This window comes from Anser brachyrhynchus (genome assembly GCF_964034855.1).
Source record: "Anser brachyrhynchus genome assembly, chromosome: 5".
Classification (NCBI taxonomy): Eukaryota; Metazoa; Chordata; class Aves; order Anseriformes; family Anatidae; genus Anser; species Anser brachyrhynchus.
The window spans coordinates 33,950,258-33,969,279 of NC_137699.1; the positions used below are offsets into that span (position 1 = coordinate 33,950,258).

General features: G+C 46.6%; 1 protein-coding gene across 2 annotated transcripts in view; it reads right to left on the bottom strand.

The window, feature by feature from the left end:
• Positions 1 to 2,390: 2,390 nt before the first annotated feature.
• The window catches only part of AMBRA1 (autophagy and beclin 1 regulator 1), a 130,475-nt gene continuing 113,843 nt past the window's right edge, over positions 2,391 to 19,022 (bottom strand). For both annotated transcript variants that reach the window (XM_080594650.1, XM_080594651.1), the window contains exons 16-18: positions 14,306 to 14,398; positions 12,510 to 12,703; positions 2,391 to 4,017 (exon numbers count right to left, since the gene is read on the bottom strand). In XM_080594650.1, coding sequence (XP_080450776.1) covers positions 3,524 to 4,017; positions 12,510 to 12,703; positions 14,306 to 14,398 — 781 coding nt within the window. In that variant the 3' untranslated portion in view covers positions 2,391 to 3,523. The remainder of the gene's footprint in view (positions 4,018 to 12,509; positions 12,704 to 14,305; positions 14,399 to 19,022) is intronic.

The window sequence follows — 19,022 nt, forward strand, 5'->3', positions numbered from 1 at the left end:
CTCCTCTTCCAGCTCATTAGGGCATTTGGAGAAACCTGGCTCCTACCAAACCTGGACAGCCCACCATTAACCTCTTTCTGCACCCAGAACTAGCTCTTACTTTTGACTCTAATTCCCACCTCAAGCAGTTTCCATTTCCAGGACTTCACCTCTCACCCTGAGGTGACTCAGTTTCTTTAGTAGCCTCTTGCGAGGGACTTCATCAAAAGCCTTTTGAAAGCTAAATAAAATTCTCTGCACTGCATTTCTCCCAGGATTTTGTTAGCACATTTAAAGGCTCCTGACAAGCTAAGGCTGACAAAAGCTTTTGGTTTTTAAGATTATTTCCTGCTCCTAAGCAGCAAAGCTCTCATTTTGCTTCCTAAATTGGGCCAGCAAACGTGCGTGGCTCTGCTTCCTCAGGCAGCTCGTGCTGAATTTCCGCCTCGCTCCTGGCAGGGCATTTGCCTCCGTGCTGCGTTACTGTGTCGCTGTGTGCTTCTTTGGGAAGGAGCCCCTGTGCTGCTGCGGTTGCCCTGGAGGTGGGCAACCCCCCAGGCTCCTGTCCCACAGAGGGCTCTGTGCCTCAGGCCACATGGCGGCTCAGGGGTGCTTCTAGGCGCACACGTGGAGGTCAGCCCAGCCCTGCCCAAACAAAGCAACCACCAAAAAGCCTCTTGGGCTAAAACATGGCAGTCTGAGGCAAGGCAGAGAAGCTGAGCTTGGCACGTTCTAGGTCTGAACTCAAAAAATAAAATGTGTTCTCTGCATACAAGCCCACCACCTCTGAGAGCACCTGCTGGTTTTGTGACCACAGCAGGACATCTACCAAGCACATCCAACATCCAAGGCAGCATCTGAAGAGTAAGCCCACCCACGCCCAGTCCTGCTTAGAGCTTGTTGAAGTCAGGCCACAGCTGTCATCAGTCTTTGGCCCAAAGCTACAAAGCAGGTTAGGAGAAGCATCAAAGCCGCCTGCTCTGAGGCCTCCACCAGCCTTACCTCATCTGGAAGGGCCTTCCCTGCAAGCCTCAAACCAGAAGCTGCTCGGGACCTTCAGAGATGTCCCAGGCCAACGCCAAACAGAGCAGCTGCAGTTGTCTCGTGCTCCCACTGGAGTTCACTGCTGCTCTGCCACCATCTCAACAGGGACAGGTCTTGACCAAGTGGAAGCCCTCAGCCGAGCAGGCTTCAGGTCCTGATGCAGCTGTGTCACAGGGATCTGGCCAGCGTGCCCAGCCCTGGTGCACACCAGGCCTTTGAGAATCTGCCAGCACTAGAGCAAGGCCTCCCAGAAGACCTTTCCCCAACTGCAATGGAAATTTTTCTGTAGGTAGTTTGGCTCTGGCTGTGGAAATGGACATCTGTAAACGCTCTGCAGCACATCTACTGAGAACGGGCCTAAAGACTCTTCCAGGAATCATGCAGGGAGTGGGAACAGAAGATGCCAGGATGAGCTGAAGCAGAAGCAGTTTTTTCCAGGCTCTGTTTTTCTTTGTTTTCAAGCAGAGCAGTAAACAGAGTTCTGCCTAGACCTGCACCACCCTGTCTGCACAGGGCTTCACCTGAGACAGTTCCTCTGGCTCCCCGTGTCAGCACATCCTCAGGCCAACCTACACTGGGATGCATGAAACCTTGCTCACCGCACAAGGGAATCCCGTTTTTCAGGCTGCTCTCCTGTCAGATCAGGGATGTGGTTGGCTCAGGGCAGGTTTTAGAGCCTCATTAACACTCTGCAATGAGGCCTGGCAGCAGCTGATTTGATTTAAGGTTCATTTCCAGGCTGTGATTTAAGAGAAGATTTGCTTAATGTTCTCTAACAGACTCTTCTGACTGGGAGCCTGAGTGCTGCCTAATGACAGCCTTATTTATCGTAATGTCTTTGCAGTGCAGAGTCTACAGAAGCAGGGCAGGAGCGCAGCAGCTGCTGGCAGGTGCTCAGATGGCAGGGGAAGCATCCCTCAGCACAGAAAGTGGTAACAGGCACTGGGGCGTGCATTCCTTTATCCAGGACAGCCAGACATTGCATCTCCTTTCTGCTTTAAGAGGTCAGCAAGACAGACCTCTCTGCTTGCCTGCAATAGACAGTACTGCATCTTTACATACCTTTCTGAGCAGGATAGGAGAAATACTCTCCCCTTTCTCCCTGCTGCAATACTTGAATGATGGGAAATGCAGGAGTGCCTGCTCATCTCCATACTGGTTAAAAGGCAATTTGCAATCAAGACTCTCAACTTCTCCTCTGTTTCCCCATTGTGAGCCTCCAACTCAAAGGCTGAGCCTGTCGTCCTCCTGGGAAGATGATCATCATTTGACATTTGTAAGCTACCTCGAGCTTCTGAGCTGGATGTAGCTATCCCGAGGCCAATCACACAAACATCCATCAGACAAATAAAGACAGTAGGTCAAGCAAGGGTTTGTCATATTTTAATGACATTGATCTTTGGTGTTTCCCTCGTTAGCACTCACGCTCTCCCCGTCCTTCCTCCACAAACCTGCTAGGGATGGAGAGTTACAAACGAAAAGGAAAATCACATTTGAGACTAAAAACAAAATATCAGAGCCTTGATTTCTCCACTAGAAACTACATGTACAAGGTCAAGATTTCACATGCAACACCTTACATCACAGACCCATACCTCACACCCTGGCCTGGAGCTGAAAGACATTTCCTGCCCCCTGCCAAGGAGGTGCAGCTCAGTCCTGGCACCACGACACCACTGGGATGGCTCATTCACGTTTATGTTGGCACAGCTTAGGATATCCTTGTGTGAACTGCATCCCGACTAGAGAGCAGTAGCCCCTGTCCCTCTACCCATTCATATAGCAGCTCTGCTTAGGTTCCTGCCAAGTACTAAACTAATTCTAAAAAGGAAGGATCCCCTCTTGCGAGCAGTTCCTGAGCCATGCAGGTTTTGACGAAGCCCAGCTCTTCCCAGAAAAGACCACAACACAGGCAGGAAGGGTCCCAGAACACCATGCTCTGAGGGGTAGCAGTGCTGAGCCACGGAGCAGGACTGTGGCCTGGAAGACTCCTCCACTCCAGCAACAGCACTGGAGCATCACGCCCAGGTTTGCCCAGGAAGACCTCCAGTCTCCAGAAGGATGCTGCAGGCCCATTTCCCTTTCTTCACTCTACTGATCAGCCCCTGGGCATAAAAGGGCAGGAAAGAGGAAAAGACGGGAAAGGAAAGAAAAGGAAAGAAACTTTACAAAGGATGACACTGACCGAATTGCAGGATTAGGGCTGAGCTCAGGGGATCCCACGGGACTTCAAAATCTGCATGGGGTGCAGTCAGCATGTTTTTATAATCCTGTTAAACTATTCAGCAGCGGGAATGTTGGAAGTTAAGGTAGTATGTTTTCTTGCCCACGGCTTCCTTGAAGTTCTTATCCCTTGCCACTCACCCAGGATATAGAAACCCCCCTGAACCACCAACATCCTGTCAGAGCCACAACTCCCTACTCTTCCAGCTTCTGGCCAGCTGTGAGGTACAGGTCTCTGCTGAGCAGTACAAGGGTAGCACCAACACACAACTCATCTCTACCTGTTCCGCGACTCCCCACTGGTGCTGTCATTACTATAGAAGTTGGTACTGTCAGGAAGATGGTTATTATTAGTTAGGTCACTGTATTCAATTGGTCCCTCAGTGTCCATGGAGGACTGGGCCTGCTCTGGCAGGTCCAGGTCACCGGTGCCTTGTCCTTCGCTCCCGCCAGGGGCTGTCCGCGGGCTCAGGCCATGCTCTGACAGCTGCATAGACTCTGAAAGGATCCGTCCCTCCAGCTCAGCCGCCAGCTGCTGCGAGGTGGACTGCTGTGCTGCTGCTGCGCCCTCAGCCCCAGTGGACTCTGCGCCCGTCTGAGAGCTGCGGTGGATGCGGTGACTCACGATGATGTTGTTGCCGAAGCCACCCATGGACGCCATGGTGGTGCTCTGCTCCCGCTGGACCACGGCGGTCATGCCACCTTCTGCCATCAGCCTTTGGATCCTACTCAGGGCATCCTCCCCACTGGCCCCATACTCTGGACCTTCACCTGCAAGAGAGAGCAGAAGCAACGTTGGTGCACACGGCAAACTACAACACAAAGACAAAGCACGCTGGGTTGCTGAATCACCGCGCATACGTGCTGGGACAGAAGACAGGATTTGCTCCAGAGGGAGCCCAAAGTTTTATTTTGCTGACTTTCACTGACATGGCAAACAAATGCAGCACACTCTGTCAAGAAAATCTTGGCCACTCCCACAGGTATCCCTCACAGACTTGTTTGTCCAGGCCTTGGAGAGGAAGCTTCTATCTAGCCACGTGGGTCAGCCAAAGAGGAGGCAGAGGTGGTCTGTTTTCTCACAGCTGTGAAGACAGTACAGCCACTTCCACAGGGGCAGGAAGAAAAGAAAGCTCTGTTTGCATTGCAATAAACCAAACGTTTCACCATGGTTCTCAGATGGGTTGTAATGTGTCTCACCCATCTGAGAACACCCCAGGCAAGCAACATGAAGGCAATCTTCCCCAGTATCAAGGAGGACATGGGCAGCTGGCCAAGTGCAGAGGGCAGCTACAGAACACAGTCTGTGCTTCCACATCACCTACGACTGAGGAAAGATCAAGCGTTTAGTCTTCTGCTCTCCTCAACCGGTATCTTTTGAGGAACACAACGAAAAAAGATCTACGGTCTTTGCCTACTCTGCCTCTGAGAGTTCCTTTCATGGTCAGGTTGTACTGAGCTCTGATGGAACCCCTGTCAGATGCCTTAGTTGCTAAAGATTACCTTTGAAGAAGAATATTTCACAGAAAAATAGCCCACGTAGGAAATTAAATCCCTGTGGCAGGAACATCCAGCCCAGTTCTGTTTCCCAGCATCCTCCTTTTGCTACAGACCTTAACCAGACTGTCTGGGGAAAACAATCTGTAATCATAAACTGCCAGAATCATTCCACAGTGGGATCCTGACTATTCTTATTAAAGAGATAAATCTCACTCCCAGCTCCATGAAGCTATCACAGTGCTGATTAGAGGAGGAGAAAACCATGAGCTCTCCTGGCACCAAGGAAATCAACACAAATGTCAACAAGGCTAGATGTAGGCAGGAGTTAAAACACAATAAAAAGAAAATGCCACATTGACTAGGAAGACGAAGCGTTTGGGACTTGGGATGGAGATCATGTCTCCAACATGGGATCTGGGGTATTCAACATAGTCTACTCCATGCTGCTGTAGATGGTGTTTTGTTGTGTTTTTTTTTTTTTTTTGAAAAAAATAAACATAGTTAAAGCTGTTAACATGTATGCAGCCCGTCAGTAACAGCTTATTCCCCTTCTTCTTCAGCTCAGTGGTACTTGCATCAAATACCACTGGCTTCTTCCACCACAGAGTAAGGCTAATCTCATCTTCAAGCAAGTCTGCTGACATACTGCCCTCCTGTAGAAGTACCGCGGATATTAAGAACAAGCTTAATTCTCACAAGAAGACTAAGTCTCTTTCTGCTAGGAATGTATTAAGCCTGCTGTATCAACCATACGTACAGCAGTGACATAGCTCCTTGATTTAGAGCATTGGCGAGACCACAGACACCAGTAACCACATGAGAATTTGGAGCAGAGCCCAGAGGACTGTGCAAAAATGACCTCCTGGGCAGAGCCTGGCCAAAAACTGTAGCAGAGAAATCCTGTCCAGGACGTGGTTGGTGCATGAACTAGGAACCAGGCTGACCAACACGAACAAGACTGAGAACAGAGGAGACTATTAGAGGACTAGAAACCTGAGCGTGAAAAACATGAATGCCACGGGATATTGGTGCATTAATCATGAGCAGGAGTAAGTGGAAGGTTTGAGAAGTGTGGTTTTGAATTCAGTCGTCGTTTCCTTCTGAGGGCATAGCTTACGCACTTTGTTAACAACTATCTGGCCAGGCCAGACAGGAAGCTTGAGAAAGCCAAGACGTGCAACCTGGATTAGAGGCTTACCAGCCTGCCCTATCTACGTGAGCCCTGGAACAGCAGGCACTGTGCTCTTGACAGGTCGCTTGCTATAAACTGGCCCATACAGGAGAACTGGAGCTGCAAATCAGCAAGGGTCCCTGGACAATGTTCCTTAACATCAGGAACATGTGCTTCACGAGGGGAGCCCATGCAGACAGCGCACACCGCAGCACTCCCTGCTGTTGCCTTCACCTTAATTACCACGTGCTGTGGCTGACTTGCCAGTCGAGGTGGCTGCCTGCTCAGGAAACAGGCATGGGCTGGTGCTACAGAAGGAATCAGCGAGTCCCAAGCCTTCAGGTTATGAGGACAGAGAGACAGCAGTATTGGAAATGCCAGAAAGACAGACCATCAAAGGTCAGAAGTGAGCCTCACCATTCAAGCAGCCACAAAAGCACCTCTGCTCTGGGGGCTGGGGAGCTGTCCTCCCTTTTCCCCCTCCTCAGGTTCCAATTTTGGCTGACTGGTTTGGAGCAAAGCTTCCTGAGTGATTTGCCTTGAGCTGAGCTACAGTACAGATTCGTGCACAGACCATTTCTACTGTCTGGAGCCTCCCACACATGTTCTTCTCCATGCTGCCAATGCAGACCACACTAGCCCTCAGTGCGAGTGAAATAGAAGCTAACTTCCATTTAGTGGAGACTACGTACATGGGCACTTACCCAAAACAACAGCAGTGCTGTAAAACCCACACCTGAGGTCACCAGAAATTCCAACTTGCTGCAGTGGCCAAACTCCATTCTCTGCTCCACCAGCTGAACAAAACCAGGACAGAGAAAAACCTGCGCTGGTGATACTTTTTTTTTTTTTTTCCTCTCCAGACTCCAAGGGTTTTAAGCACAACCTGAGCTTGTGTGGGATGAATAATCCATGTGACAGCGTATCTCATTCTCCACTCAGAAAAGGCAATTCCTCTTCTCTCATTTTATGCTCAGAACTACATTCTGTTCTTCCAAGCCCTGTAAAATCCTTCATCCTCAACTAACATTCTTCTAAGCCTACCTTCTTGGGTCAGGAAAATAGAAAAATAACGCAGAGTACTAAAGACAATGTCCAGACAACTGAGCTAACCAGTTCCAGAAACAGACTGTGTGTGAAGTACCAGGGTAGGCATAAGACCTGGCAATTTCTCCTCCACCTCAGCTGTCCCTATGTCAGAATCCATCACAGGGCAGGAAGTGATCCCAAAAGTCTCCAAGTTTTGGCCAAGGACACTCAGTTTCTGTGCCTGACAGCACAGAAAAGCATCACACATTGTTCCCTTCTACAACACAAGTATTACTGTTGTGTCTACTGTGCTACTCCTACAACCATTTTATACTCTACCCAAAGTAACCTCTCCAGAGTTCCAAAACCCCGTAAATTTCACAAACGCGTACCAAAAATTATACCACAGACCAGTGGATTTCTGTCACTCTAGGTGACTGGCTCCAACAATTAACAAAATGATAACTAGGATACTCTCTAGCTAATGCATCTGTCTTTAGAAGCCCTCTACCACACCACTCCAGCAAGACAGGACTTTGGTACAGAAGACTACAAAGGCAAAATGCCCAACAACCTTTCAATGGAGCTGGGCATAAGACACATGGAGCAGTGCATAAGGAACATTTCCATTCTTAAACAAAGTGAACTCTGCCACACGTACAGGTAATAGGACATAAGTTCTAAGTTACCTGTGGACATGGAGAACACACACCTGATAGAGCAAAGCCCACAGAGGCAAGGATGAGATCAGGCTCGACTGCAGCTGATATCCCTCTCTAACTTTTCCTATTTTCAGCTTTCCTCTTTCTAAAACAAGCAGTAGTTAGTAGCTGCGCTTGCAAACAAAGCTACAAAATTAGTGTTAGAACTGCAGAGACATCTAAGTCTTCAGAGTACATGGAACAATAGCTCTGAGGTGTGAGCTGACCCACTAATTCAGATGCTCAAAGATAAAAATATCAGCACTTTTAAATTAATTCACTCCTTGCAGAAGGAGAGGAAAAGGAGGGTCACAGCTCTGCCTAACCAGCTATGAATAATCACATCTCTCAGTGCAAGACGAAATACTACCAGTTACTTTCCTCCCCAACCTAGCTCAGAAGCATGTTCATGCTCCCCTTCTGAGGTAGCTAATCTAAACAGAAAAAGCACAACTGCTTTGACTTGTAACCGGTTTCTTAACAGCATCTCACTTTGGTGATTTGTAGAGTGAAACTTATTTTTCTAATTAGAGTTTAAAAATTGCTCTATAATTTAATCCCAAGAGAGCTAGGTACTTGAAGTACTTAGCACTGCGAAGGCTTGCACAGTATCCGACGCTATTTTTTAGTGAGCACTTTTCAGAGGGTTTTAAAGAGAAACTGAACTTCATAGTTCTATAGGGCTTGTAACACACATTTTACAGATTTGCAGTTCTATAGGACACGTGACATTTTACAGATGGACAGACAGATGAAAGGTTAAGGGATCTACCCACGTTTCTGCCTGGAGAACAAGAAGCAGATCTGGAAATAGATCTGTGGTGTCCTGGATCCCATTTGTGTAGTTCCCACACTAATCCCCAAAAAAGTCACATTACATCTGACAAGAGCATTGCAGGAATGTGTTCAGCTAATGCAAACCAGCATGTTTCTTCGTGAAACACGTGAGACTGCTGGGGTCACAGTATTCCTGCCCATGCAGGCCATAGCACATGTTCCCAATGTCTCAGATCAAGCGTATTACATTGCATCCAGGCACACTGACTCTGCTCATAATTGCTGCTTAGGCATCCTCAGGATGTTCTGTTTGTATCACTAAAGTTTCACCTGCATGTGGTCTCTTTTCACTACTGTTTGAACAGAATGAATTCCACAGCCCTTTTTCCTCTCAAAAGCACCAGCTGCAGCCTCTGAAAGCAGCTAGACAGGCCAGAAATGTGTACTGGCCAGTAAATTTAACATACTCAAGTAGGTTTAAAAAAAAAACAAACTTTACTTGACAGCAGTCAATGTGTTGCTTCCTCAAAGACAGGCAAAGTAGCAATCCACTGACAGCAATCCACTGATGGTTATGTAACTGGTGCCTACTTGCACAACGAGCATTTAGCTAGCTATCCGAATTTTAAGCCCCAAAGACAACGCAGATGGGAACTAAGATGATGATTGCCACCCAGGTATTTTTACTAGTTTTGGAAACACCTCTTTCCTCTTTTCTTTTAAAAAAAATGGATTAACTTGAAGCTGTATCAATACGCTGTCAAGAGCCAAGGACAGTGTGGGCACACAAACGGACAAGCATCGTGCAGCTCTGCAAAGACCCCTTGACCTCAGCCTGCAGCACCTTTTCTTTCCATAGGTCCAGCCCCTGCCAGCTGCTGCTGCTTACAGCACACTCCACACTCTCAGCAGTCTGAGCAAGTGTCAGCCACAGCGTGACCCAATCTGGGCTGGGAGTTACTATTTCTAAAGGTTAAAGAGAGGTCATTAACACTCATAAAGAATCTTGCTGGTTTTGAGTGAGTTTTAATTTGCCAGTTGAATACACATCCTTCCCCATCATGACTGTCCATTTGCAAGGGAAAATGCAGTATAATGCCCAACAGATTGTTTCTAATTAAGAGTGCCTCAAAGTTACAACTCCATCACAATTTCCACTGTGTCTGTCAGCTTAAAAGAAAGTAGGAGACAACTGAAACAGTGGTTTAGGAATTTCTTAGTACCTCTCAGTTTTCCACACAAATCTAACTTCGCTTGGTTCATGTGTGGCTGGTGAGCAGAGCTCACAAGGCAGCTATCAACTGCTGTAAAACAAAATGATACAGACATTAGAGGGATTCACTTCTAATAAAGTCATCATATACTCATTCCTCCAAAGGAGGTAGAAAGATAATCAGAACAGCAAAGTCCCCGCAGAGCTTTGCATGAGAAAAGGAAACTATTTATACCAGCACAGAGCTTAATTAGATTTCTGATGCAATTCTGCTTTTTTTTTCCTGTACAGTAAGCACATATCTGCAAGAAATGCTCTGATCCAGAACTCCCCACAAAAGTAGAGCTGACAGGACATAGGACAGAAGCCCACTCTTGGGGGTAGCACTAGTCTTTTTGTTTTTAATTTTTTTGGCAAACATTCGGGGATTTTTTTTTTCCTGTCCTCATGATGAGGTGATAACTAAAGCACTTTCCTTTACATCACTCAGAATCACATCTGATTTATCCATTTTGCTGCTGATAATACTGCTAAGCCCTTATAGTGATTTACATCTTCAAAGCCCCATACAAAACACTAATTAATCTTCACAGCCCCTGGTGCACTGTATGGGAAGGTTTATTCCCATTTGATAGATGATTAATAGTTTGCCCTAGGTCACACACCAAGTTAGTGGTAGCACACTTCTTTTCTTTGAATATTCCTGACACCTAGATCCTGCTATTAGTGAAACTCTATTTACCTTCAACACAGCAAAGAGTTATGGTACATATAGTGGGCAAATTAACCATCACAAAAGCAGCATCTAACCTAACCTGTTCAAATGCACTGCATGTGTATTAAGAGATTATGATGCTGAAATAAAGGTAAACGTAATCCACAGCAAGCTCAACAGGGCTCAAGTTCTACTAATGTGAAACAATAAGACTCTCGGATGAACCATACCACGGATGCCACACGTCCCTGAGGTGGTAGACAAAGTAGCTGAACAAGCCAGTCCATCCAAACTTGTCTTTCCATTTCACAATAGGTCCTCATGCTCTTCCTCTGTCAATAATTACTGTTGTATTTGGATCCTAAACTCTCCTGATAGTTAATCTCTTCACATGTCCTCAACTGCATTAAATCTCCCTGTTTTGGCACAGGAATTTCCACTGAGAATGTAAACGGCAAAAAGAATTGATCAACTACAACGTGTGGATCATCTCCAGTGCATGCGCCTGTCCTGGAAAAAACTTCCTTTGTTCTGAGAATCCATATAGTGGACGGGGGTGTGACAGCCCATTTTGCACGTGAAGCCACTTGTGGAAGGACATATGGTAAGTCAGTCTGAGCCAGAGATCACACCGGCTATGGAACCTGACAACCTTCTTTCAAGCAAGAGACAGACAACAGGAAGTCTTTGTCGTTTGCTTGCTGTCCACTCCTTTTCTTCCACATGCTATGCGTTTTGCCCCACTGTGGATAACTTGCCCAAGGCACTAGTAAAGAACAACCTTTCCTCATCTCACTAACAAGTATAGTTAAAAACCACGTTCTAGATCTGAAAACTGAAAGGCTAATTAAAGAGAACGAGGACATGAAGCCTTCAGATGACTGCAGAACAGCAGCTGTGGGAGGAAGCCACTGGAGAAGTCCTCTGATTTAATAGAGCAGAGAGAGGCTGCAGCATCAGCCATCGCTGCATTGATGCAGGAAGGTCCCACAGCTGCTGCATACCCTACGCACCCCTGTTCTCGGTCCGCATACTACATTCAGTGGAAGAAACAGTTCCCACAAGCTCGACACTTGTCCAGACATCCTATGTTCCAGCTGAATTCACACGCCCTCAACTGCATTAACTTTCTAGAGAGGTTAATCCCAGTTCTGCTGAGATAAGCAGATAGGAAACCCCACAGGTCAGGAATTTGTCATTTAACTTTGAACACAAGAGCCAAGATCAGAGAAACACAAAGCCTTATCCCACATGCTGGATGCTGCACAGCAGCAATTGTGGAAGAGCTGCAGGCTGACGAGGATCTCCCAGAATGACAGAGCACAAGCATATAGGCACAAAGAGGCAAGTCATGGGGCTGCTTTCCAAAGCCAAATGAGTTCATCATGAACCAACACTTTCAAAATTGCCTCTCTGATCTTCTCTGCCTTTCCCATATATATAGTGCCCAATGCATTCCTAGCCAAGCGTTCAGAGCACCAAAGCACTGTGGTACAGTAATAGAGACAGGAAGCCTGGACAAGATCACCATGCTTTCAAAAAATTGGTGGTTACCATAAAGGAATTGCACATCAGCTTCTTACAGCTCTTTACACGTTGATAAATTTTCCCTGACTAGAAAACATTAGAGAAATTTTTGAACAGCTGGGCTGGACACTCATCAGTCTTCATCAATCATACTAAACAGAATACTCATACCTGCTTTGTAAGAAGTAATTTACAGTATTTTATTTTGTATCCAGAGGCTGAGTTTGTGAAACCTACATGGGTTTTAGGTGCAGAGGTTGAAGGACCAACCTAAGCTCTAACAGAGGCAGAAAGGATGATTATTAGCAGTCTGCAGCCTTACTAACTGTTACAGTTCAGGAGATTTGTAAGGAGTGATGCCAGTACAACTGACTTTACAAAGATGCAATGATCTGGATAAAAGTTCATTTTGCCCTGTAAAAGCACATGAAAAAGACATCTTCTCTATTCATATGGATGGAGATTCATTGTACTGATCATCTTGGTCTGGCTACACGTAAATTAGGCTGGACAAATCTTTGCTGAAGAGATGTAGGAGTGTCCAAATGGATCACACGATGTGGAACCTATGTGAAAACTCCTCACCCACCAAGTAAACTCTGTCAAGTAAGTGATTGATTGAGCTCCTACCTTCCCCAGTCCCTGCAGAGGCGGATTCCTGCTCCTGTACCTCCCTCTCTGTCTGAGTCTCCGCATTCTGCAGCTGAGGCGCCAAGGTCTGGGTACCCTGTGAAGTCACAGAGGTGGGGGGATTTCGGGGTTGCAGGCCTATGGCATTCATCAGGCCCATGTCCCTGTCTGTCCTCCATGTGGCTCTGCTGGTTCTGAAAAGAGAGAAAAACAAGTAAGACCAGGAGCATTGGAGGCAATATGCCCCAGCAAGATGGAAGCATCCACCTGAGCCTCCACTTCTTGCCTCCACTCCAACCACACACCTTCCAGCCACTGTGCAGAAAGGGGCAGGAGGAAATCACCACCTGCACTTACATACAGACATCCCTCTGGCTTCAGCTGGCTGGTCTCCAGTTTTAAGCTACAAGAGACTTTCAGTCCACTCACCCTTCCAGAGAAGCAGTGTGTCTGACAGGCATGGATAGATATCCCTGCAGTATCACAGCCTGTAGAACAACTTGCTCTCAGGGTCACCGAGTTAAGTCGACAACACAAACGCAGCACAGAACCATAAACACACACACAACCTCCCTCTGCACGTCAGCAGGACAGTTTCAGCTCCCGAGGACACAGTCTGTATCCTTTCCCTCCTCTGGACCTCCTAGTTTGTCAGCATCACACATGAATGCACTCTGGCAGGCATTTCTGCTCGTTCCAGTCAGACGAGAAATTCTCTGTTCTCCAAAGTAAATAACAGGAACTGCCTCAAGGCTCATTAGCTTCTTCTCAGAGACAAACAGTTGAAGTGTATTGAACTACAAAAACTGAATATTGGCAATGCTTGGATGCTCTTTCCAAATCTGACCTCTGGCTATAAGTGCTGGGAATGGTAAGGAGTTTCTAGGAAAGACTGCCTCATCACAATCTACATTCTTTCATAAGGTTTTGAAACCTACCATACTTTTCTTGCCCTCTCATAGGGAGCTAGTTCATTCTCGGGCAGTGTTTCTGCCTCTGATGCCTTAGTCCCCTAAAGAGGGGATGGAGCTCTCACCCTTCAAGCTGTTAGGAGCAGCTTGCAAGACTGACACGCGTTGCCAGAAAAGGCAAGTAGTGGCAATATCCACCCATGTGACAGAGAAAGAACCTCTACTTGTTAATTCACCCTCAGTCAGGCCAGGGCCGTAGGATAGCACAGACACCAGCTCATAACTTCCTTGGGATCTTGGAGCTCATAGTTCAGAAACAGGACTGCCATCCTTTGTCAAGAACAGTTGGCTTAAGGAGAAGTACTCTTCACTGGGGAAATAAGCATGGTGCTGCTTATTTCTCTTGTCTTTAGGATAACTGATGGGTGTATCGCTGGGCAGACTAGATGAAACACCAACATGGTTCTCAAGGGATTTACCTTTATTTTCAAAGTTTAGACCTGAGAAACAACTGTCCCACGACTAGACACCAAAAAGATGAAAATCAGACACAAGTGCAACCTGCTGGATTTGCGTTTGTTTCTGCAAACTGCCACATGCTTCAGTTTATCCTCCAAAGGCACCATATGCTTTGTAGAATATCTTTGATGCTCCAAGCCCCGCATGTTCCTTCCACAGCTTGATCAAGGATGCTACTAAGGCCACGGATGCCATGTACTTCACTATCACTGGCAGCATTTTGGGGCACTGAATGTTGCTGTCAGCATCTCAGTTGGCTCAACAAAGCAGTACCGAAGAAAAAAAGGGGGAAGAAGTGGTGCTGTCATATGTAATGACGACAGCAGAAAGGGTCAGCCTACTCTAACCCACACTCAGGAGACTCACCCAGGCCGCTCGGTGTTCCTGCTGCTGGAATGCACAGCGAAGACATTCTCGTTCTGCTGGTCCCAGTGGTACTCAACTCCAGAGTTTAAGGCCCTTGAAATAACAAAGAAGAAAAAATGTATTAGTATGGCAGGACACTATTCCGTTCAGCATACGTTACATCCCCACAACATGGAGGACAGTGCTGATTCCTGACCCACAGAGAATGCAGATATAGCTCAGTTCATGTTTTCATTACAAAGGCTCATCATCCCTTGCAAACATAGAGTACTGTACTACCCAGATAGCTCTGGAATATCCCATTCCCATTCATTTCAATTCAATATTAGCACTGAAGCACGGCACCACGAGTGGAGAGATTTTCAGGAAATGAAGACATACAACTGTGTGTATAAAATCAGGTTACCGTACCTCCAAGTGACTAAACAAAGAATTGGAATGGGAAGACCAATTCTCTTTGTGGTGTCTGCCAGCATTTCCTGCGCTAGGTAATGCTAAGTAAAATACTGCTCTGTATTCTACATTTAGTTTCTTTGCAAAAGGTTCTCGTTCTTTCTACCTATAAATATATCTCTATACAGCCTTCCCACTGACAGTCACTGCAGAACAAGGGCAGATGCAGAGGATATTTTCATAAGGTTTCACAAAAGAGTTTGTGCTGGATCAACTGTCTCTCTACCGGAAAAGTCCAAAGCTTGAATTTTACAGCTAATGCTACTAAGTTTAGCAAAACATCGATGCTTTGGCAAACTTTCACAACGCATTTCCTAAAAAGCTATGTAAATCCAGGGCTGGCTAATCACCTCACAGGAACAGGCAAGGTCAACAACATATCGTGAATCACCTCTCCACTGCTGAAGACACTAAGCTGTCATAACCATGAAGCTCTAAGTACACCTCCCACAATTTCTGAGGCCCTACAGCTCTTTGACTGGAAGAGAGTAAATCCAACTTACTCCATGCCATACATGTTAGAGCCCTTCTAGTCACGTAAGAGCCCCCAGCTTCTCTTGCAGGATCAAAGCAGGTAACTGTGGGATTTGGCCTAGTCAGCCTAGGAGCCCTTCTCCCACAAAATGCATGGACAAGACTGTAGTTATCTGAAGTCTGGGATAACAGGAGGGACATAAATATAAGCCTAAGAACCATCCACAGGGCTTTGTAAGGCCACTCCCTCCACAGAATCCAAAGTGTGACGACAGGACCTTGCTTGGGAAGGATCCTTTGGGCAGATGAACCACTGCAGTAAGAGTAGCTCCCAGGACTCCAGGAGCCGCGCTGCAGGAGTGCAGCCAGCAAGGTGTGTGGGAGACCTTCATAAAGTGCCCTCACTGGTTGCCTGGCCGATGGGCTCAGGAGCAGGCCTCCTGCCCTACAATCACTGGTTACACTGTAAGGAAAATGGTCTCAGATGATAGAAATACGCGCACAGACAGGCCAGCAGCTCGATACACGCTCTGGAGAAGCAGGGAGCACCTGAGGCTCATGGATCCCAATAAGCTAAATGAAGACAGAAAGCAGGAGGCTCCCTAGGGCACTAGGAAGCCCTGTCAGCAAAGTTACATGGTGAGACAAGCAGAGAGACTCTCTAAACCAAGAAACAGGCACATGCTGTACAGTGTGAGAGATTTCCCACCTACTGCTGCGGCCCACCTCCAAAAGCCCTACGGGGGCTGAATTCGCATGGGGCTGTCCTCACAGAGAATTTCTACAAGGGGTTTTGCCATGCCATGCTGGTATACCAGCTCTCTGTGAGCTGGCCTGAGGATTTCTAAGCAATGCTGTGTACCGACTGCTGGACTGCAGATTTCTCCCCACTGGTGCTAGCTACAGAAAACAGGCAGAAAGTTAGCAGTGCTGTGCAGCAGTCACCATAAGGAGGTTAAAAAAGAAAAGTCCTGCATAGACAGAAGAGAGTGGATGGCATTGAAAAGCTGGACTAGCATCACCTCTCAGGGCATGAACTAAGGATACACCCACAGTCTAAAGGAAGGATCCAGGACAAGTAGTTGGTAGCTGGTTATGGCTCAGGCACAAACTGAGCATATATATGTATACATGAAAGCACACATTGTCCCTGTAATGAGATGTCTCAGTAGAACTGCATCAAGAACCCCAGCTTAGAAGAGGCAAAGGTGCTGCAATGGTGGAACTGAGTCTGCTGGAGGCCTGGGACAAGGCTACTGGGGTGACAGCACCCCAGGTTGGGACCAAGTACAAAAGCTGGAGAAAATTAGGTCAACAGAACCATGCACAGAGTCTACAGGAAGCAATAATTACTTTTTTCTTTTTTTTTTTCTGTGCTAACCCTGTGCTGCATTATACCCCATGAAAGCAGCTGCCAGGGAGATGCAAATTTTCAATGACTCTGGAGTTTATTGACAGATGGTAACTTGCCACTGCACACTTACCAGTCCCTCTCTGGCTGTTCATCCTGTGCCCAGTTCACTGAGATCTGTCACACTTTGCTGTCTGCAAAGCAACACACTCCCTCGGCAAGGGAGACTTTCTGACCTGGTAGTCAAATTTTCCAGAAAAAGCCTGGCTTCCTTGCCATCTGCAGCTGTTATCCAATAGAGCTGAAGCGACCCATGCTCTACCATGCCCTTCACCCTTCTTCATGCTTTCCAAAGTACAGACACGGTCCCCACAGCCACATACGCAACTCGTATTCCTCACCAAGCATCTGCGTGCTCTATTTGGTTTTGCCAGTTCCCACCTCTAAAACCCAGAAGACTGCAAAGCTTTCCCTAAGCCAAATCACGAGCTGGCAATACTGAGTTCCCCCCTTCCCACAAACACCACGGGTATGTACTACACAGAAAGCTCAGATCCTGCACGTGCATGCACACATACACACTTTGTGTATGATTCATCTCACTTTTACAAAAGTATCATGGTACCAGGCTGACATGCAATGCAAGGTTAAATACTTCATCCCTTCTCCCACCCATTCTGCAGAGGCACACTGCTGTACGGCCAGGCTGTCGTTTAGGAAACTCCATTCCAACTCTTTGCTGTCAATTCACACCTTTCCCTGGACAGTGAAATCAATATCCATTCCATTGAATACATGACTTTGCACACTGGTTTTAAATGCTGCCATTTATCAACTATGTTTCACTGCCAGGGACCTATTTGCTATTCATTTACTGCCAGAGAATCGAGGATTTTGCTTTCCTTTCCCAAGAGGAAGACCTGTGGCAGCCAACGTCACTGCTCTCTTTGCTGATTCTGGGAATGCTTAAGCCAAGGTCACTAGACCTAGTCGTGATGGGAGTTCAACATCTCCACTACCACTCTCACCTGTCTTTTTAGTGTACAGTGAGTACGTATGTCTACCTACAGGGCCAGAAAACTGGCTAAGAACAGACAGTGGGCACTCCCCACTGCAGCAGCAAGCATCCTCACTGCTAACCTTCAGCAGACCCTTCCTCAACCAGGGCCAACCAACCAACCTGCCCTCTCCCAACTCCACCTTTTGTAAATGACTTTGAGTGATAAAGCCCTCAGCACGATCTTTCCTCTTTCTTGCAAGTATGTACACCTCTGACCTGGAACCCACAGCCATAAGGCAGATATCCAGCTTGCTCCTGATTAAGCCTTCCAGCCTTGGGATGACTGAGACTATGCAATGGGGGCTTCAAACTGCATCAAGGTACAGCGGAGAAAGCAAATGTCTGAACCTATTAGAGGGAGTTAGCTGAGCAGTATCATTCATATGAAGACCACCATTTCCATCCTTGATTAGCAGAGATTTCATTAAAGAAATGCCATTATTGTATGGGTTAAGTGTCAGTTTTATGACCACGTTTGCATTAGAAATTTTGTCAGATATTCATACCTTAAACTAATACAAGTACATAATATATTGACAACCACAAGTACCTTCGTTTAGAACAGATTTTCAATTAAGCTTAAAGATTTGCACTGGCTTAACCACACCTATTTAAAACAGTGCAATCTCTCTTGGCAGAAAATCTAAAGGTTTTTTTAACACTCTTTGCAAAATATCACTTGATTTTTTTTGTAAATTAGCAAGCCTTTTGCAGCACGTTTCCCAGGAGATTTGCAAATCAAGGCCTGACTATTCATTTCACAGAAGCAGAGCTTACACTGGAGAAATGAATATTTTTCAGGTAATGGAAGCATTTAACTTTTGCTCCATCAAGCTCTAGGCTTGGAATGCTAGAAGCCCTTTACATTTTCCAGGGCATAAGGTAGACGCTCTGTGTAGCATGGAGCATGTTTCCACTTGGCTGTGGATGCAATAAGGAGGACATATATTGCCAGGGGCTTCAGTGAAAAATTGTAATTCTCCACACTGTGTCAGTCATGGACAGTGAAGTCCACTTAGTCAAGTTCTTTTTTTTTTTCCCCTCCTTCTTATGGCTCTAAGCTCTTTAAGCCCTCACTGGAAATTTCCATTAGCTTTGTTAAATGCAGAGCTGCTCTGAGACAGGCTTTCCCAGCAGGAATCTGTTCCAAGGTGGACTTTTCCTTCACGCCTCTGTCCAGCTCATGTCGTTAATGAGCTTGAAGAAGATGAAGGGCACAGACTTGCACGCTTTGCTGAGAGCTGAATAAGGACTTAGAGTGGAGCCTGCTAAGTACCAAGTGGCAACGAGTTCAGTAGCACAGCCTCTCCCTCTTCATGGAGCTACGCAGCTCAGGTATGGCCCCTTGAGGAACCTAGGACCAATCTCTAGGAATTAAT